General features: G+C 37.9%; 3 protein-coding genes across 4 annotated transcripts; 2 read left to right on the top strand and 1 right to left on the bottom strand.

The window, feature by feature from the left end:
• The first annotated feature begins 5,684 nt into the window (after positions 1–5,684).
• LOC108992234 (probable glycosyltransferase At5g25310) lies at positions 5,685–9,588 on the top strand. Of its 2 annotated transcripts, none has more exons than XM_018966729.2 (4): positions 5,685–6,070; positions 6,423–6,592; positions 7,839–8,190; positions 8,889–9,588. In XM_018966729.2, exons 1-4 carry the CDS (start codon positions 5,828–5,830, stop codon positions 9,552–9,554), a joined length of 1,431 nt encoding a protein of 476 aa, XP_018822274.1. In that variant the 5' UTR covers positions 5,685–5,827; the 3' UTR covers positions 9,555–9,588. The 2 variants fall into 2 exon arrangements, with proteins under 2 accessions (XP_018822274.1, XP_018822273.1); XM_018966728.2 differs by having other exon boundaries at positions 7,836–8,190.
• A 551-nt stretch (positions 9,589–10,139) lies between these two features.
• Positions 10,140–13,846, bottom strand: LOC108992233 (ACT domain-containing protein ACR2). Its single transcript, XM_018966727.2, has 8 exons — positions 13,616–13,846; positions 12,976–13,047; positions 12,795–12,846; positions 12,555–12,669; positions 12,337–12,404; positions 11,297–12,004; positions 10,997–11,101; positions 10,140–10,834 (listed from the first exon to the last, which is right to left on the bottom strand). The coding sequence occupies exons 2-8, from the start codon at positions 13,044–13,046 to the stop codon at positions 10,490–10,492; spliced, it is 1,464 nt and encodes a 487-aa protein (XP_018822272.1). The 5' UTR covers position 13,047; positions 13,616–13,846; the 3' UTR covers positions 10,140–10,489.
• Positions 13,847–20,775: 6,929 nt separating this feature from the next.
• On the top strand, positions 20,776–21,575 carry LOC118343809 (14.7 kDa ribonuclease H-like protein). Its single transcript, XM_035682615.1, has 2 exons — positions 20,776–21,364; positions 21,487–21,575. The coding sequence occupies exons 1-2, from the start codon at positions 20,776–20,778 to the stop codon at positions 21,573–21,575; spliced, it is 678 nt and encodes a 225-aa protein (XP_035538508.1).
• Positions 21,576–21,667: the final 92 nt, after the last annotated feature.

Here is a 21,667-nt window from a genome sequence, read left to right as displayed (position 1 = left end):
AAAATGTTAAGCATCTCGCTTCAGCTTCCGTTAGAAGCTACTGCTTACATTAGAATGTGTTTTTTTATGTATTTTTTTTTAATTTTTTTTATATAAATTTTTTAATAATTTTAAAAATTAAGAAAATTTATGATATCATTAAAAAATATTTTTTTAATCACAAAATAAAATAAAATAATTTTAAATTTATTTTATTTTTTTAAATATTAAAAAAATATATTAAAAAACACATACTAGAACCAGCGGTAGCTACAGCGGGAGTCACCGCTGGTGGCTCTAGCAGTATTCTAAAAAAAATAAAGAAGAAGAAAACGGACGAAAACCAATGAAAGGAAAGAAACCAACGAATGTCCAAACTTTGTTAAGAGAAAAAGTAGAGCAGGGGGGTCATCTTCTACAACTCAGATATGTGGTTGTCTTCGTGGGTAGGAGAAAAAGCTTTCGCAATGATGGGTCGGTTGTGGATTTGGGTAAAGTTTGGTTTGATTTTGAATGATGGACTAGTTTGATTGTGTCTTGTGTGTAAGAGAAAAAGCAGAAAGAGTGGTCGTCAACTTGGATATGAGAGAAGAAGCAGAGAGAGGTCAGTAGAAACTAAAGCAGTGAGAGGTCTGTGCGAGTCGTCGTGGGTAGGAGAAATTTGGACAGTTGCATATTTGCTTTCCAGGATGCATCCCATCTAGATCTGTGAAATAAATGCCTCATTTTTTTTTTTTTTAGTTGGTGATGTCTTTGGTATTTTTATAGAGGAAGTCGTTGATGGGTTCGATTAATCATTTCCAACAATTTTCTGCAAATTCAAAGTATCCAATCATTCACGTCTGGTTTGGAAGAAAAACTCGCGTTTGGTCTGGAATAAAAACTCTGCAATTTTGGGTTCGAAATGGGACTGATCGGGGGACTATGCATGGCTTTAGCTAGTGACTCTTTTGAAGAACATGTAACAAGGCTATCCTGAAATTCTTGAAAAGCCACGAAAGAAAGAAAGATATCCTCAGAATTCAATCTTCGTAAGCTTCTAGCAGGACTTGAAAAAACACTAGTGGGAGCTCCTGGCAGGAACTTTCAGCTTGAAGTTGCAATTAAGACCTTCATCATTTAATTCTTGAAGCAATCCCCTACAATAATTGTTTGAAGACTTGGCTGAACTTATGGTAGAACAAGAAGGAAAAAAATCAGTGCTTGCTGTATGTATATAATTAAGACAAAATTGAGGCCTCCTTTCGAACCTTAGATGTTTAAATAAAATACTGGATTAAACTTAATAATAATCCTTTTGTTTGCTCTTAAATCGAGCTGCTCCCTAATTACTTTTTATTCAATTTTGAAGAATTGTATTATTTAAATTTTTTACGTTTGTATAACTAGCTACTAGATATTGGACCCATAACACAAAAGATAAAATACATAACGGGAAGGTATAACATGCAACTATATTACATGCAAGTTGCACAAAATTAAGCCATAAACTGCGACGTTTCCGTCACGAACTCTGAAACCCAAAATTTTGGTTGAGATATCTTTATATATTTTCTACAAATCGCTGGAGAATCGTGTTAGTATTTCTTCAATCTTTGCAATAACGCATATGAAGGCAATTTCCCTATGTATTAAGGAGACAGATCGAGTCAGATGTTGTCTTATCTCTTCTTAATGGAGAGTAGGATCAGTCCCGCAATTATCCGAATAATTTATCCCAACTTCCATTACAATGAAATATGGGATCAGCACACCCAAAACTTACACTACAATGCAAATCTCTTTTGCTATATTTGGTGGCTTCCCTTATTTAATTATTTCGTTTCGAACACCATACGTATATCTACATTTGAAAATAAAGGGATGGAATCATGGAAGTGAGCATTTCGACGTAAGACAAACGTACATCCTTTGTGTGTGGGAAGTATCATCATGTACTCTGTGATCGATCATCACTGATCAGCCAATTTTTTTTACTCTTATGCACCATTCTCAAGTACTAATTTAACATTTATGGAAGTTAGGAACTCATCATTTATCATGAACTTCGATTGTAGACATTAATTTATTATAAAAATATAATGATATTCTTTTGCTAACAGTTAGGGGTGTAACTGATTCGATTGAATAAAATTTAGAACTGAACTGATATGCACTGGTTTTGTATTTTTGAAAATCAATTACGCACGGATTATCCTCCTAAACCGGTACCTTCGATTTTTCTGATTCCGGTCCGGTTTCAATAGTATTAGTATTACGGCATAAAATGAAATTAATATACTAATATATATTAATATACTAATGTATACTAATTAATTAAAATGAAATGTAATTAATATACTAATGTATATTAGTATTACTAATATATTATGTATTTATTAAAATGAATATATTGAGAATTTATTGGGCCATAAAATGTTATTAATATATATATTTTATGTTTAAAACATATGATCAAATAAATTTTCATGTTTAATATTAAAATTTTATGTTATAAATTATAATAACATTATCTTTTATATAATTATAATTTATATAATTTTAATTTATATAATTATATATTATATATTAATTTAAAATAAATAATATAGTGAACTGGTCCGGTCCTGTCCAGTCTGGTTCTAAAAAGTATAGAATTGGAACCGGACCGGTATCGGCCGGTTTTGGAATTACAGAAACTGGTTCCGAACCGATTGCACTGGTTCGGGCCAATCAGGTCTGATTTTCCAGTTAAATTTTACACTCCAACATCAAAGATTATCAATAAAATTGAGAGCTGGTCATCTTCTAAACAAAATGGAATTTATTTTAATTTAATTATAATAAAATTATTGACATTAATAGATGATAAGATTATTTTTTAAACACGAAATAATATAAAATGTGACGAGGGAGTCCTCACTTAAAAAATAAAATAAGCCAACATAATTTAGGAGATATATGATAAAGAAAAATGAAACACTTACAACTCTTTTTTTACAATTTTTATACAATCATTTGTTGGATGAGGGATATTTTTATAAAATGACTTGTAAAGATAACATTACTATACATAAATACCTACTGTGAGGGAGGGGCCCATCCCAGAAGGGCTCAGGCCCAATGAGTTCAAGCCATGGAACTCCAGGCCCAAAGACAAAACCCTGTCGTGGGCTAAGAATCCGAGCTAGAGGGCCATGTGCTGTTCCCGTGACTGCAAACCTACCCGGGAAGGCTGATATACCAATGAGATCATCTCGGGGCTTGACAGCCTACTGAGCCCTAACGCAGAGCGCTGGGCAGGATGCCCAACTGTATGCGGACGACTGAACATGCCCGGTCGTGGACTCGTCAGACTCAAGGCACGTTTTATTCAATGCATGTGTCAAGAGACCCAGCATGCAACGGTGCGCCCCAAGTACGAAGGAAGACTTAGCCACGATCTGACACCCAACCCTAATAGAAAGGTGGCAGCAGGACTGACCTAGCATGGCTTGACACGCCACAATCTCCTTCGGCCGCCTAAGCTGCGGATTGACACACTGTGGCAGCAGGAAATAAGTGGTAGCAGGTCTGATACCTGACATGCAACGATCTCCCTAGATAGCGAAACCCAGATCATGTATAAATAACGATTATCCATTCTACAGGGGAAATGGCTCTCTCTTAATCTTTATTGTTCTTATTACTCTTTAGAGTTATTCTTATCATTAGAAGATTGTTCACTAACTTTGGCATTGAAGTGACCCCGGACGTCACTGGAGCCCCCTTTCTTCCTCTTCGTTGCAGGTGACGTGAGCTTAGTTATCGCGGAAGTGCTAGGACTGCGAAACACGACATCAACAATTTAACATATAATTGTATAAAAATTAAAAAAATTGCAAGTGTTTCATTACAAATATATGCCACATAAATTAAAGAATAATGATACCCTTACAATTCTTTTATTACTACTTTACTACCCAACTTTTTTTTTTCTTTTGCTCTTTGAATCTTGATTCAAAATATCAGAACATGACTTTATTGCATAATTTAAAAGAAAATAAATTCAATCAACTAGCGTAATCATGCAATTTAATTAAAAATAAATTCATTTTTATAAAATATATTCTATTTTAATATAAAATTATAAAAAAAAAAATTATATGTTTGTTATTCTCCTTATAATTTATAATATGTATATCACACTTAATGCTACGAAAATGGTTCTCTTTATTTTTGGCAGTGTTTTTTGAAACTCAAAGAGTAAAATAATGTAAATTTGGGTATAAAATTGAATTTATTTTTAATTAAATTATATAATTATATTAGTTGATTGAATTTATTTAATTTTTTTTAATTATACAAGAAGTCATACTCTAAAATTCTTAATTTAAATTAGAAGAGTAAAAAAAATTAAATAGTAAAATAATAGGAAAAAAGATGTAAGTATTGTTACCTTAATTAAATGGATAGTGATAGACTTAAGGAGACGTTTGTATTCACAACTCATCTCAACTCATCTTATTACTATTCATTACAATTCAGCAACTTTAACTCACAAATCTCACTACTATTCACAATCAATTTCAATTCATCTCAAGTCATCTTCGAATCCAAACGTCTCATTGTTACTCTATTACTATCCATCTACTATCTAAGTGTATTTTAAGTTTTTTTTTATTTTCTTTTAAAATTTTTTTAACATCCTTAATCATTAAGAAAAAATTAAAAAATATATATAATTTTACTGATACTTAATTCCTTAATTATTAAATAAAATTAAAAAAATCAAATATAAAAAAATAATAAATAAATAATAATAGAATAATAACACTATCATTATTCTAATTAAATGCAAGTTAAAGACGTTGAAAAGATGACTGCCAGTCGCCAGAAGCTCTGTTTGGGGGATTCCGTAACTTCCTTTCTCGCTAATTTGGGACTTTTCCCAACAAATAAAAAAAACCACGTGTTCTGTTGCGAATGGCCATGCGTAGCACATGATTTTCCCCCTTAACATTCCCTTCCAGTTCTTAAATTTTTTCTTAAATTTTTTAAAAAATAACATCTCTATAATTTTAACTTAAATTTTATTTATCTTTAAAAAAATTTCACCTCATTTCTTATTATTTATCTATTCTATTAAAATAATATTTTTTTATTTTTTATTACTTTTTTATCTCATTTCTATTTATAAATTTAATTATTCAATATTTAAATTATTTTTTATGGATATGATAATATTTTTATATTTTAGTAATTATTTTTAAAATTATTATTTAAAATTATAATAAATATGATTACGAAAAAAAGTATAAATAGTTGAAAGATGAATTTATTTTATTTATTAAAATAAAATATTAATAAAAGATAATTTTAAAGATAAATAATAATTTTCTATATTTGAGAACCGTTGTCCATCTCTTAAATCAAAATTTTAAAATAGAGAATAAAGAGGGAGTTTTTTTACAAGTTTTATTATATACAAATAAATTTACATGTTAATCTGTGTATTAATATTATTATTTTTATATTTTAAATTTAAATTAATATTATTTTTAATAAAATTTATTTTTTAACTAATTATATTGATTAGATGTACGTATTGTACGTAAAATTACTTACAGTTAAATTTTTCTTTTTTTCACAGGCTTAAACCCTTGAATTCACATGCGGCCTCACACATTCCGCATTTAAATTTCTACTCGCGGAGAGAGATAGAGACCGGGGCCTGTACTATTCAAGCTCCAAGCACGCTCTGATCATTTCACTTTCCAAACCGTTTTCCAGTACACTGAACTCTCTCCAGTCTCCCGGCCCTCCATCTTTTTTCTCCGGAAAGCAAAATAACAGCGACCGAACGCCCAAGCTAGCCCTCCAGTGAGAAATGAGGACTTGCCACGGATGCTCCCTTTGTTTCCTTTCGTCTCTTTGTGTGGTTTCGGTCGTCGTCGTTTTCCTGCTCTCTGGTCATTTCTGTGAGCTGATGAGGTCCTCAGGATCGAATTCGGAGTTCTCCGTACCAATGGTTGAGTTGCAGACAAAATTCACTCGTGATGATCAAGACCGACCTGTACTTACCGGCGGCTTCAGTACTGGTTTTTACGTGAACCAGTTCGGGAACCGTACGGTATTAATACATTTCAGCTTGCGGCCTACTCTCTACCTATACACATATCAATCGTATTTAGAGAGCTGATTTCAGGACGAAAGATCGAAACCGAGCTCATATAAATTAAATATGTTTTCAATCACTTTGAGTTTGCTTTGAATTTCAGATATCTTTCTCTGTACACACATGCATTATATATGCGCATGAAAAAACTGGAAAGGCCGAAACCGTCGTCATAACATTCCAAATCACCTTCATGAACTATGTTTATTGAAATTTTATTCGAATCTGGTCGATTAATTTGCTCGCTTCAATTTCTGCGTTCTATATTTTTTTGACGATGCTTAATAATTCTTATCATATAATGCAGATCAGAAAGAAAACGAGACTAAGCAGAGAGCAAAAGCTCGAACAAGGACTTGCACGGGCACGATCTTCGATTCGCAGAGCAGCTTCGAAGCTCAATCTCTCAGCAACCGTCAGAGGCGACGATTTTGACCCCTCCAGATTTGTCTATCGCAACCCCGGCGCATTTTATCAGTAAGCCCTTTTTTATACCATAATTTTCTTTTTACCGATCGATTGAAAGCTTTGAAGTACTGCTTTTCTTCCAAGTCACCGCCAGCCTTTGCACCTACGTTTTACTTTCTTCGATCTTTCATTATCATACGGGTGTTAAAGATTATTATATCTTTTGATTTTGATTTTCCTTCAACAGTTGAGTTTTCATGAATAGAATTTCTTGTAATAAACGCCAGGTATGCGAAGTGCACAAGCACTCAATTCCCACTGCAGTTCCACAGTTCACACTTTAACACCCGTATGATCATTGCGGCTTAAAAATGCGGTCCTTCGCGAATACGTAATGGATACTGGATCCCGGTGAAAAGCCACAAAAGGCCAATGGTCCTCACTCTGTTGGACCAATTAAAGAAAAAAGAAAACTGAATCCTGGTGCTTCCTTAATGTGATAGCCGATGTGGTATAAGGATTAGAATGATGGCCTAGCTGGAACAATCAAAGATATGTCAGGCCATCAATTGAATTGCTTGCTTGTGTGTTAAAGAAGTAGAAATTGACCACGTACAATATATCCAGCGTACTTGTTACTCAGTGGGATTTTAGAGTACTATCAGAATTGGAAAATCATAAAATATATCAATAATATTTAACTCCCTCGGTCTGATAACAACCAAGTTTTCCTAATTTAATTAATTTCCTGCAGTCATTTTGTTTAAGTAGACCGGCCACTCTTACAGTATCGATCGATATTGTGCCTCACTCTTGGGAGATCACTAATATAGAATTAATTTTCTATAATTATTATTCATATCATATAAATATTGTCATTATATATCTTGTTTAATTTCTTAAAAAAGTAGGAGCTAATATTTTTTGTCGTAATTATAGGAGCTAATTTAATATTTCTTAGTATTAGGTAATATATATTAACGCCTTTTTACTTTAGTCTTAACCGCTAGATATATATTGTGATTAATTATCATCAATTAATTATTATCATGCAAATGATTTAGAACTAGTTGTAGAGAGTCTTGTGTATATTCTTTGATGTTATATAAGTAATGATTGTTGAGGTAGTACAGTCATAATGATCATCAACCTTGAAACAGTTTTTATTTCCGGGTTCTCACAGCTGCATAGAGTACCGTGGCGCGCACTTCACTCAATGCCAAGAACATCATATGCATGATCATACATGTAGAAATAAAATGAAATTGACCTTTTTACCCTTCACCAATATATAATCCCAGAAATTAATTAGCAGGAGCTATGAGGAGATGGAGAGGAGATTCAAGGTCTACGTGTATTCGGAAGGGGACCCACCGATCACCCACGATGGCCCATGCAAGGACATATACACCATCGAAGGGAGGTTCATCCACGAGCTAGAGCATGGGGCGGGGATGTTCAGGACTAGAGATCCGCACCGGGCTCACGTTTACTTCTTGCCTTTCAGCGTGACATGGATGGTCAAGTACATCTACAAACCTCTCTCTTACGACCTCACCCTTCTAAAGCAGTTTGTCTCTGATTATGTGGGAGTGGTTTCTATGAAGTATCCCTTTTGGAATAGGACTTGTGGGGCTGACCACTTCATGCTCGCCTGCCATGATTGGGTGAGTTTCTTTCTTTCTTTTCAGTTTCTCACTTCACTTCCTCATATCGTACGTACGTAGTGAGCTTAATTAGGTTGACACCACAAGTTTTAGGCATGCGCGTCGTTCTCGGCACTCATGATTATTTAATAAGTGGAATATTATTCCCACTTCCCAGGCTTCAAGAGTTTATCTTGGAATGTTACAAGTCTAAGAGAAATGAAATTATTGCCTCACAGAATATTGTGCAGGTAGGCTTGTTTATTTATAAACGAAAGTAGTACAATGAAGATAGAAGTCTATTTACAATGAAAGTAGAAGTCTAGAAGTCTATCTAGAAGTCACTTGGCTGTGTTGCATCTTTATCGGAAGAGATGAGCTTTGCTTGTTAGCTGGAAGATTATCATTAATTAACATGGAATAAAGAAGAGTGCAAATGAAAAAACTACAAAAAAATAAAGATTGCCAAGACACAGCTATATATGCTATATAGTGCATGTTATCTTTTGGATGGTAATGGGAAAAAATAGCAAATACCCGTATCTGGCATCTGCAGTATGCATTTTAACTTTTTTGAGACGTACAGTTTCAAACTGACGGTGGAGCTAGCGTTATAGATATGTTGCATATGAACTTGATTTAACTGAAACTATATAATATTATCCTAAAATGATCACTGGTAATTATTATGTAAGCCCTCAAATATAATGAAATTGCAGGGTCCCCATGTAGCAAAGGGCAATCCCTTCCTCTACAACACATCCATCCGAGTTCTTTGCAATGCCAACACCTCCGAGGGCTTCAACCCTCAAAAGGACATTAGCCTCCCTGAAATTCACCTCTATGGCGGCAACGTACCATCGAAACTCCTCACTCCCCCACCGGTCGATGCCCCACGTCCCTACCTTGCTTTCTTTGCAGGTGGCGTTCACGGCCCGATCCGGCCGATCCTCCTGCACCATTGGAAGAACCGTGACAATGATCTCCGTGTCTACGAATATCTCCCCAAAGAGATAGACTACTACTCCTTTATGCTCCAGTCCAAATTCTGCCTATGTCCTAGTGGGCACGAAGTGGCCAGCCCCAGAATTGTGGAAGCCATTTATGCGGAATGTGTGCCGGTGATTCTATCGGAGTCTTATGTTTTGCCGTTCAGTGATGTATTGCGGTGGGAGGCATTTTCAATTCAGGTTGATGTGTCGGAGATTCCAAGGCTGAAGGAGGTATTGAGCGCAGTCTCGGAAGAGAGGTATAGGAGGCTTAAGGAGAATTTGAAGGTTGTGAGGAGGCACTTTGTGCTGAACAAGCCGGCTCAAAGGTTTGATGTATTCCATATGATTCTACACTCTGTATGGCTTAGGAGGATAAATGTTAATCTTGAATAGACGGATCATATAGCAACAATAATTAATGAAGGAAATCGGAAAAAAAGGGGAAATTTTTTTTTCCTCAAAATTAATTTTCATACTTCTCTTGTAATTTTTAATTGAATGATTTACTCTTATATTTATTAACAAAATTATAAGTCGTCGTGAATATACAACTCGAGCAGTCGAGTAAAATTTACGTAGTACTGATGTAGCATAATTTAATTTATGAGAAAGATTTACATAGATTAAAATTTTGTAAATCAAATTGTGTTACATCAATGATCATGTATATACAACTCGAGCAGTCGAGCTATACTAACGTGGCATGCATGCACATAGCACATCACGTGACAGAATTTTTTTTAAAATGAAAAAAAAAAATCATTTAAAACACAAAAACATAGCATTTTGTTGGTGTTTCACATGCAAGCAAGTAATGAAATTTCACATCGAATAATGAAAATAAAAGCAAGCAGCTATAGGCCTTATGTAATTTGTTATGGGTCGTACCATCGTATGGCCATAATTCTTCCTCGTGTGATATATATCATGAGATGATTTTTCATACCATATATGATGAAAAAGAAGCAGATCTAGATAGGCTATTGGCAATAAAGTCTTCATGATATTAATTATCCTTTTATTTACAATATAAACAATTCCTTCCCGCACAATAAATGCGATTATTTATATACAGTCCAATAATATTAATTCCAGGAATTATACACGTATGAGCTAGTCTAATTAAGATCGAAGAAGCTAGCGTTACAAATTTACAATAATATATATTATATATCCTTGAACCCCTTTTTTATTCACAGCCCTAAAAGCAAGTATTATATATATATAATTTAATTTGTACAAGTACTACATGATTATTAATTAATTTGTGGAATGACGTGTCAAGGAATTAGCTAATTGCATGCATGCGCGCCCGCCCATGAGATTGATTACTTGATAGGAATAAAGTTGTGAGACAAGCGCTCGATGTGAGATTTGAGCATGTCTCCAAGAGATAAACGGGACCGTTCAGGCGAGGTGGATGGTGATCCCTTGGTCTCATTCTTGACTTGAAGGGCTATTGGACCCATGATCTCTTTCTTCATCGACTCCGCGAACGTCTCCATGTCTACCTCATTCCCTGAGATGTCTCTCACGTACAAAGCATTTACGGCCTTCTCTCCCTGCGTCGCTACATCTGCTCGGACAACGGTAAGACCATTCTCTCGAAGAACCCGAGTTATGTCGGACAGCAAGCCTACCCTGTTGTCTGCACACAGCTCTAGCCGAACTCCCTGCATGCAATTTTAATCAATTAATTAACCATGCATTAATATTAATATTAATTAATCGATTAAAAGTAGAAATTCTAAAGTAGATCAGAAAGGGGTGCATGGTAGTAGTACTGGATTTCAATTGGAAGCTAGCTAGCTAGGAATTAGCTTGCGCTCACGTACCTCACAAACCCGACGCTCTATGGCGGCCTCTAAGCATTTTATTACGCGTTCCTTCTCGCTTTCTGTATCCAAAGCACACCCATCTAGATGTCGGATAAAATACTCCTGTAATCAACAGCTAGCTAGCATTAGCCTAGCTCCATAAATTAACATCAATGATGCTCATACTCTATATATATATATATATATATATATATATATATATTAATTGGCCTAGCTGCTGGCGACACACACACACACACATATATATATATATAGAGAGAGAGAGAGAGAGAGAGAGAGAGATCGATGCATATATACCTGGAAGGCATAACCTCTATCTGAACTTATGGCAGCATGGAAAATCATGTACTGCATGTCGGTGAGCGTGCATACTGTATCGAACATGAGTCTTGCCCGATCCTTGCACTCTATGTTCACTATCGAGTACCGTTTCTGGTCACACCTCTCAATCTTCACCACTGTCTTCCTTCCTTCATCGTCACTATCCTCCGATCCCGTTGGTGTCATTGTTGGCAAGCTTGAGAGCGCGGATGGGACCTCAAAATCCCTAACTGAAAGCATGAGCTGATGCAACCGGCGTTCCACATTTGTCATATTGGTGCCTTCTTCGGAACCTTCAAGAAAACCCGCTTTGACTTCTTGTTGGTTGGTCTGGATCGATCCAATAAGGCTCGGGATGGTGGTGGCCCGGAGGACTGTGGAGAGGTGGTCTTCAATAGTGGCGAGGCGGTCGGGATCATCGATCGGGATGCCTGAGGATTCGTGATCTGAGATGTAGGCAACACAAGCCAGGCGATCATTATGGCTCCATGCATGGGCTTCCACAATGTTACAATGAAGGTCGGCTAAGGCGGCTGATATCTCGGAGAATAGACCGGGCCGATCCTTTCCTGTCATTTCGACGGCCGTGTGCTCATTCTGGTATTGATCAGGTCTGAAAATCTTATTCGAATAGGTACTCTTTGCCTTGGCCGAATCTGGGTTTCCCCTTGCAGTACCTATTGCCTGCATGGCTTTCTCCGTGTTAGTATTTACTATTTTGTGCTTGCATGATTAATGCAAAAGTTACTTTTCCTGAAAAATGCATCACATGTACCATTAACTGCACGTACGGTAACTATTCATGTGTTTGGTTCCTAGCTAATTAATTTTTTTTTTTTTTTTTTAAAAACATTCATGCATTCAACAAACGAAAATTTGGGTGGGATCGTGCAAGCGTATCTCAGAATCATATATATATATATATATATATATATATATATATATAAATGTATACACAATTCAAAACTTGCATGAGAACCCTATATGCAGGAGATAAAGAAAAGAAGGAAAATTACCTGCTGGATAGCGTTAATGATGTTCTGGTCCGTAAGTTTATTGCCATGCACGTCTTTAAGATGAAAAACTGCAAATTTACAAAGATTAATTGATCATCAAGAAATTTGAAACACGATCGGTAGTTGGGATGGGTTAAGTTAGAACCGTTTTAAAAGTTTATAACATTATGATACAGTTGGACCCATAAACTGGAGGGTTAATGGAAGAACGTATGCACCATCCATGAACCACCCTGCGTCAGATGAAATGTAGCTCTTTGATATTGTAAGGTTTAGGTCTGTCAAGATCTGCACCACTTCTAGGAGTAGGCCCTGCTTGTTCACGCTATCAACCTGCAGCCATACAATTGAAGTAATCTTAATTGTTAGCTAGCTTTTCATTAATAATATAGAGAGGCCAGCCCTCCTTTTTCCAAAAATATTCCCTAGCTAGCTTTCCAAACTGATCGATCATGTACCTTTACTACAGTGCATGTTTCCATGCTTTCATTGTCAATGCAAACTCTGCAACTGCAAGGCAAAACAAGAAAGTTGGTACATCTCGCTGCCGGGAAATTCTATCTAGCTAGCTGCTTGATCAAATGGCTAGCTAAGACTTTCAAAAGGCCAGGGGGATTTAAGGAGCAATGAATTACTTACGTGGGGCCATGTATCCTCTCTGGGAGGTTATCAAAGTCGGGATCAAAGTAAGGCCAACAAACTTGGTTCATGCTGAAATTCATAGAGAGAGAGAGAGAGAGGTAGTTAAATCTCTGATTTCTAAACAAATTTAAAGTGTAAGATTCATCAGAGCTGAAGGAAAGGACCAGTGGAATATATTAAGAGCTACATCTTTGAAGACATTTTAGCAGTTTTCGTAAAATAACTCCTCATATATATATTAAAAGGACGTTGGTAGGACTTTATTAGAAGGCTATAAATCAAGAGGGAATTTCATTTGAACGTTGCACCTTAAATGTAGGACTATGGTTAAACCAACTAAGAGTTCTTATTTCTTAATTGGGGATCTACCACGTCAGGGCCTTCTCGTCATGCAAGATTAATACCTTTATATGTTTTTCTACCTGAATACGAATATCATGACAATGATGCGATCGACATTCTATGCTAATTTATTTATTTACTCGGAGTAGGCCGAAAATCATCGCAATAGAATAATGTATGATCTCTATCTATTATATATATATATATATATATATATGTTTCAGAAATATAAGTAGGGAAGAAGAAGCTAAAAGATCGAGACGCATGCAAGCTGAGATCAGGTAGAGTGGCTTACTCCGGAAAAACGAAGTGGGCCGTCAAACCCAGCTCACATATATATATAATATAACCAACCCAGAAATGCGCAAACAATGGCCAAAACAGAGAAGAATCAAGTTGATGTCAGTTCTCTCCCTTGAAAAAGAATTAGTAAGGGCTACCAACAACAGAGATCAACAGCTTATTCTTGGTGTATTTGTGGAGAGAGAGAGAGAGAGAGAGAGAGCAGTACTATTTTTGGGTTCTTGAACAGGAGGACTACGAATAACTCAAATATATAAAGAAAAAAAATTGTATGGAAGAGATTGATTTGAGAACAACCAGGGAAGGGTGCGTGAGAGAGGCACGTACAAAAGTCAAATTAGATTTATCAGGCCACGTTTGAAGGGATATACTCTCTGTTCTTAGTCAGACCTCTCTCATTCACGCAATTTTCCCTATGCTCTTGCTGATCTCCTTGATGGATGGAAATTAAATTCCGAGTTAATCCAAAGGACTAAGTAATCATAAGTGATTAAGCGAACTCTCTCTCTCTCTCTCTCTCTCTCTCTCTCTCTGAAAAATTGCAGCTTCAGGTTAATTCACGTGGCAGAATGTGCGAAAAATCTGGAGGAAGACCGGGATTTTAGTCATCTGACGTTATCTGTTGCTCCACGAAAAAGGGGAATATTAATGCTATGTCTACCATTAATCAATCATCATCCACTTTCTTAATTCTGCATTATGTGAAACAGCGAGTCAATGTTTCGTCAAAATATTATTGTATGTTCACACCACAAATCGATCCAAAGAGAACCTCTGAATTAGGCGGCCTCGGTTTAGTGTCATCTCTACGTACCAAGACTTTGGCATTAATTTGCTGTCTATTTCATGCAGAACAACCCAGAAATGTCAAAATCAACGCGGTCCTTTTCCTAATCAATCCAGCATGTTTTTGGCTGAATATCGTGGCGGCAGCAATATATGGGATGTGTAACACAAACTCAATTGGGCTTGATATTTGCTAGCTGTAGGCGTGCATGACTCACCGCTAGCTTAAATTCTGGGTTAGGTTTGGATTGGTAAACGCTGGGTTTGGAATGTTAGATATCAAAATTATCTCAACTCATCTTATCTCATTTTATTTTATCATTATAATTTTTTTTATAAACTTTCACATAAAATATAATCAACAATTTAACTTTTTTAAATCTTAAAATAATAATAATATATATTAAAAAAAATTTAATATTATTTTATTTAACTTTTAATTTTTATCTAAAATTATCTCATCTCATCATTATAATTTTTATAAATTTTTATATAAAATATAATAGACAATTCAATTTTTTTAAATCTTAAAATAATAATAATATTAAAAAATAATATTTTAACAATATCTTATTTAATTTTTAACTTTTATCTCAACTAAGTGGTTTTCTTATCCAAGAAAGGAGACAGTGATCCTTGTTTTGAAATTTCAGAAATCAGATGCTTTTGCAGGTTACGTAAGCGAAGGAGGCATTGAACTTTCTTGGTTTTTTTGTTTTGTATTTGCCTTTGGCTTTAAACAGATTTCTTGATTTGATATAACTAGTTGTGGTAGGAGGATAGGATAAAACAAAATTAAGAAGCAAGAATAATAAACGCGGTTGTGAAGCAGCTTAGAAATTCCAATGGCCTACTTGATCCAATTATTAAATGAGAACCTGCTATCGATTCATCTTTTTCTATTTCTGTATTTGTTTCGATTTCCAATACAAATACAATTGACTACAAGTACAGCGACTGCTCTCGAAATATCCTCGTAAATCTTCTCATATTTTCTTAAACACGACTTCTGCTTTTTCTTTCGGCCATTAAAACGCGTGACTACTTTGTTCAGTTATAAGATGATAAAAAAAAAACGTGTTAGTTGATCTGGCAATTTGTATATCCTGTAAACGATACGATAGCAACAGAGTCAAAGATAGAGCCTTAATGGGATTGGATGCATAAATCCAATGGTTATCGAATGTGGTAATCATTATCCAGATGACTAAACTTGCAACGTTAGCTGATAGTGACGTTTCGAGGAGAGAGAAAACTCTCTGAAAATTCAAAAACGTTTTGACGGAGAAGAAAAACTTCAGATGAGAGAGAAACGTGAACACCGGTCATCCACGGCGAGTGGGCTCTCACCGCCGGCACAGACCGAGTCGCCGGACCCAGGCGACCTCGCCGAGGGTCTTCCGGCTCGGGTTGGTTCTGGTTTGGCGATCGTCTGACGAAGAAGCAGCTCAGAGGAGAGAGGCGCGAACGCTGATCACCGGCGGCGAGTGGGCTATCACCGCCGGCACAGACCAAGTCGCCGGACCCAGGCGACCTCGCCGAGGGTCTTCCGGCCCGGGTTGGCTCTGGTTTTCGTCCAGTGGGGAGATGGCCAGCGAGTCCGCCCCTCCTCGACGGAACTGACGGCTGCTGACAGTGTGAGCGCTCATGGCGGACGTCGAAGAGGTGGCAGCCCGCCGGACGTTTGCTGAGGTCTTCGCAGCACCTCAACCGCTGCCGGAAGTGGAGATTATGCCCAGACCACCGAAAGTCTTAGAAGGTGAGATTTGCTTTATTTTTTCTGCAGATGAAATAGAGGCTACTGCTAGGCCATTTCGTTTTTCTATTGTCTTAAAATTCCTCCGTCAAAGACCTTCACTTGATTCTATAAGATCTTTTATTCGTAATCGATGGGGATTATCCTATTGTCCTGTGGTCTCGGCGATGCAAAGTCCAAGAAATGTTTTCATCAGGATGTCGAAAGAAGAGGATTTCAATAAAGCACTGTCCAGAGAAGCTTGTGAGATTAATGGTGTATGCTATAGGCCATTTGCATGGTCCCCAGAGTACACAGAGGAATACGAGTCGCCTTGCGTGCCTGTTTGGGTTTTTTTGCCTGGACTTCCCCCTCATTTTTACCATGCTTCGGTATTGAAAATGATTACGGCGCCAATTGGAAAGTTCATTCGTAGAGACAATCCGACTACATGCGCTACAAGAACTGATGGAGCAAGGATTTGTTTAGAGGTCGATGCCTCTCGAGATCCAATCACTCACTTCTGGCTTGGATGTCCAGGGCTGCCTCACAGTAGGAGACAAGAGGTGGTCTATGAAACACTACCTGCTTACTGCTGCAACTGTCACCTACAGGGCCATAATTCTAAAACATGCCGCAATGGTAAAGATCATACCAGGAAAGGGACTGGGAACCAAGTTTGGATCAAGAAAGGGTCTTCAACAGAATCCAAGACAGAATTAGAAGCTGGGAAAAATCAGGAAGAGAAGAATGGAGCAGGAGGGTCATCGAAGAAGGAGAATAATACAGACAAGGAAACAGGGGCCCAACTAGTTCCCCAGGTGAAGGGAATCGAACGAGAAGAAGTGCAGCATGCCACCCACGACCTGAATGTAGTAGAAGTAGAAGAAGAATGCATAGAGCCTAAAGGGTCGAGCAGCGCAAATAACCAGGAGCTTAGTGGAACAATAAGACCCAATATGGCTACAGGTAACGGACAGGACGACACCAGTTTTGTGGATCAGCTGAATGATGATATACCAGATGAAGAGCCACTTGTTGTGGATATATTTCAGCAAGAGAGCTTACAAATCGTTAAATCTACCTATCCCCTACCAGACCCACAAGAGATTAACACAGAAGACATGAACCCGGTTGTGAACAGAGTAATTGGTTTGGGTGAAGAATGGGAGAATCCTCTGATAAGTCTAAAGAGGAAATCGAAGAAGAAAAAGGCAAGGCCCCTTGCAATCAGTGTTAATGAGAAGTTTTTGGTGGGAAATGAAGAGGAAGGAACGGATGAGTTACTCTTTTCCCAGTCAGATCACGAGAGTGAGAGGGACAAAATAAATGATGACATGCACAAGGAATACTGTACAGATTCTGAGGGCTCCAACAATCCTAGGAAAACAGGCCAAAAAATGGGCGCTACCAGGGTGGTAATTCGTCCTTCCAAATTTAAATTATGATCAGTCCTATTGTTTTTTGGAATATTAGGGGAGTAGGCACTTCTTATAGGAGGTTGAGGAAGATTATTAAACAATTTAGTCCTAATATCATAGCTTTGGCTGAGCCATTTTTGTTAGAGGATAGAATACAGTCATTCTTGGGAAGATTCAGCTGCAATTATTTTGTCACAAATGAGGTGCATGGTGGTAAAATTTGGTTGATGTGGAACTCATTGGTCTCGATACAATGGGTGGCAGGGTCTAATCAATTTATTACTGTGAAAGTAGAGGAGAATGGTCATAGTTTTCTTCTATCTATTATATACGCTAAGTGCAACCGTAATGAAAGAAGAGAACTTTGGGCGGATTTGGAGAATATGGGGAATGCCGGTATTCCATGGGTTCTTTGCGGGGACTTTAATATAATTAAGGATGACTCAGAAAGAAGAGGTGGTCGTCCTCGGCCTTTTGTAGCCATGGAAGAGTTCAACCAGTGTATTCATACCTGTGGTCTGATAGAGATGTGCTCAAAAGGCCCGAATATGACCTGGTGTAATGGGCAAGGCGGACAAGCGCGCAGCTGGGCCAGGTTAGACAGATGTTTTATTGATACTAATTTCCTTAATCTTTTCTCTAATGCTTATTACCAGGTATTGGCGCGCTCTACTTCGGATCATTCCCCTTTGGCTATTCAGATGGGGGAGAATTCTTTCAGGTATGGTCCTAGTCCCTTCCGCTTTCAATATATGTGGAATGATCACTTAGATTTCTATAGTTTTGTGGAGGGGGTGTGGAAACGCGAGGGCCTAGGTCATGGATTAATCAACCTGTCCTCTAAATTACAAAGGGTTAAGGTGGCTTTAAAGGAGTGGAATAAAAGTGTCTTTGGTAATACTAACGTCATTATCAAAGGCCTAGAGGATCGTATTGAAAATTTGGAAAGTCGTCTTCAAGTTTCTTTTAATGTTAGGAGGGATAAGTGATTCCCTTTAACATATTTACCTCTGAAAAAATCCGCCCAAAGAGAGTTGCCCTTGATAAGATTCCAGGCAAGTTTCATGTGTAAGGCTCTTTGAACATCCCCAAAATCCCTAATACCCAAACCACCTTCGTCCGTAGGCGTACATATATGCTTCCAGGATATCCATTTCCTCCGACTCTTGCCTCCAGCTTCACCCCAAAAGAAAGAGCTTAGGAGCTTATTCAAGCTACATAACACCGCTTTGGGGACATCTAAAACAACAAGAAGGTGTGTGGCCATACTAGATAAGACGTGACGCAAGAGAATAGTTCTTCCACCAGTAGAGAGAATCTTCATCTTCCACCCTGCAATCTTCTTATTCACTTTGCCCAAAAGATCACCAAAATCACAAGCCTTCAGCCTACCATCCACGATAGGCACCCCCAGGTACTTAAAGGGAAAAGATCCCTCGGTAAACCCAGTATAGCGGAGAAGAGCATGTTTCCTCGAGACTGAGATTTTGCTGGAGAAAAAAATGGCACTCTTCTCTTTACTAAGCATTTGACCAGTCCACTCCTCATATTGATTCAGCACTTCCATCAAACCTTTCATGCTTTTTTTCCCACCATTTGCAAAGATAACTATATCGTCGGCATACATTAGATGAGAGATAATCGGGGTCCCTCTAGCTTGAGTAAATTGACCAATTTTTCCTTTTCCAAAGGATTTCTTAAGGAGACGAGAGAGTACCTCTTGCATTATGATGAAGAGGTAAGGCGATAAGGGGTCACCTTGCCGTAGGCCTCGCTCACCTTTGAAAAAACCCATGGGGGTCCCATTCATCATGACAGAGTACCACGGTGAGGATATACAAGAGTTAATCAGGTCACAAACATTAGGAGAGAACCCAAAACTGGCCAAAACATGTAATAAGAAATTCCAATCTACTCTATCATAGGCCTTGGACATGTCAAGCTTCACCAGAACATTGCCTCCAATGGACTTCCTATGAATAGAGTGGACCATTTCCTGAGTTAAACTGATATTCTCAAAGATATTACGTCCGGGAATAAAAGCCCCCTGCTCCTGTGATATCATTTTAGGGAGCAAACTAGTCATACGATCCACAATAATTTTGAAGCAAATCTTATAGACCACGGAACAAAGGCTAATAGGCCGAAACTTTGCAAAATCAGAGGGGTTGTCCACCTTCGGGATTAAAACAATATAAGAAGCAGTGAAATTTTTTGGAAGCATATGGCTATGGAAGAAATCAACAGTGGCTAAAAGGAGGTCATTTTTAACAAAATCCCAGCAAACTTTGAAGAATCCTGATCCAAAACCATCAGGCCCTAGACTGCTATCGATGGGAATAGAGAATAGAGCATCCTTTACTTCCTCTATGGAAGGGTCTCTACCAATGGTCAAGCTATCCTCATTAGTAATAATTGGAAATCTATTGTCCGAAGTATCCCAGATGTGATAAATAGCTCCAAATGGATAGTGAAAGAAGGTAATATCTCTTTCTGGTATGACAATTGGGACGACGAAGGTCCGCTCTACGGTCAATATCCTGTGGCTGAATACCCATTGATTAAGATAAAGGAGTGTCGCATTGAGAATGAATGGGATATTTCCCTCCTGAATAGATTAGTGGGCCATCAGAAAGCCAATGAATTGTATGATTTTTTGGCTAGACGGAAGGAGGGTCAAGATGCGCTTGTTTGGCTGAAGGATAATGAGGGAAAGTTTACTACTAAGAGCGCCTGGGACTGTATAAGGGTTCGGGCCCCCCCTTACCCTGGGCTCAGTGGATATGGCACACTCATCTCCCCAAGAAGATCTCCATCATGATGTGGAAGGCTACTAACAATTGCCTCAGTGTTGACAAAAATATTAGAATGGTGGGCGTCTCAATGGCCTCTAAGTGTAATTGTTGTCAAAAGGGCCATATTGAGGACCTGAACCATGTGCTCTGCACGGGGGATTTCGCAAGATACATTTGGCGTCTAGCGGCCACTCACCTAGGGGTTCATATGGCCTCTTTTTACACTTGGAATGATCAAATTAATTTTTGGTTTCGTCGTGCGGGTAAGTCTTCACAGGTTAGAATCATCTTTAGCCTTCTGCCCTCTATTATTTCTTGGAAACTTTGGGAGAGGCGCTGTAAAGCCCGGTATGAAGATAAAGCTCATTCAAAAGAGTCGGTTTGGCACGCAATTAAACTTTGGCTCCGGCGCACCATGGACCAGATCATGAAAGTGCGTTCCCTCTCCGTCCAGGACATGGATATTTTGAATAGACTAGATATCTCCGTTTTACTCCCTAAGCCCAAGAGGGTCCGGGTGGTAAAATGGCACCGGCCCCGTCAAGGCTGGGTAAAACTCAATACCGATGGTAGTAGTTTCGGGAACCCTGGCACCTCGGGCGCTGGGGGTGTTATTCGGGATGAGGATGGAAGATTACTTGTGGCTTATTCTATTCCCTTGGGTTTGGGTACCAATAACTTTGCTGAACTCAAAAGCTTATTGGAAGGTGTTCGCAGATGCCACGCGCTTGGATTTTATCGGGTTCAAATAGAGACCGACTCTCAACTGGTGGTTAATTGGATTGATAAGAATAAGTGCCCCATTTGGTATTTAGAAGATTTCTGGGAGGAGCTACAAGAACATCTGAATAGCCTGGAGTACACAGTGAATCACATCTTTCGTGAAGGTAATGCCGTGGCTGACTTTCTAGCTAAGTGTGGGGCGGAAGGGTTGAACTCTGATTGGGATGACATTCACATGCTGCCTAGCCTGGTGAGGGGTCTTCTCCGCATGGACAAGCTGGGTATGCCCTACCTGAGGATATCATAAGCTTCGTGCCAGGTTTGTTGTTCGTTGTTTATTTGTTTCTCGTTGTTCTCAAGTTATTTGCGTCTCTATTTGCCTTGTGTACTGGGTTTTTTGCAGGTGCCCCTCTTTTGGCTAACTTGGATGTAGGTTATGTATCTTATTTAAGGCCATGTACCCTATATGGTTATATTGATTTTGATGCCTGAGTTTTTATTTAGCGCTTATGTAAGTCCCAGGTGTCGTACTTGTAACCACGGTTTCCCTCCGCCACAAGTAAGGACAATCAATAAAATTTGAG

Source organism: Juglans regia, chromosome 11 (assembly GCF_001411555.2).
Source record: "Juglans regia cultivar Chandler chromosome 11, Walnut 2.0, whole genome shotgun sequence".
NCBI classification, from domain to species: Eukaryota; Viridiplantae; Streptophyta; class Magnoliopsida; order Fagales; family Juglandaceae; genus Juglans; species Juglans regia.
This window is presented reverse-complemented; position numbering and strand designations above follow the sequence as displayed.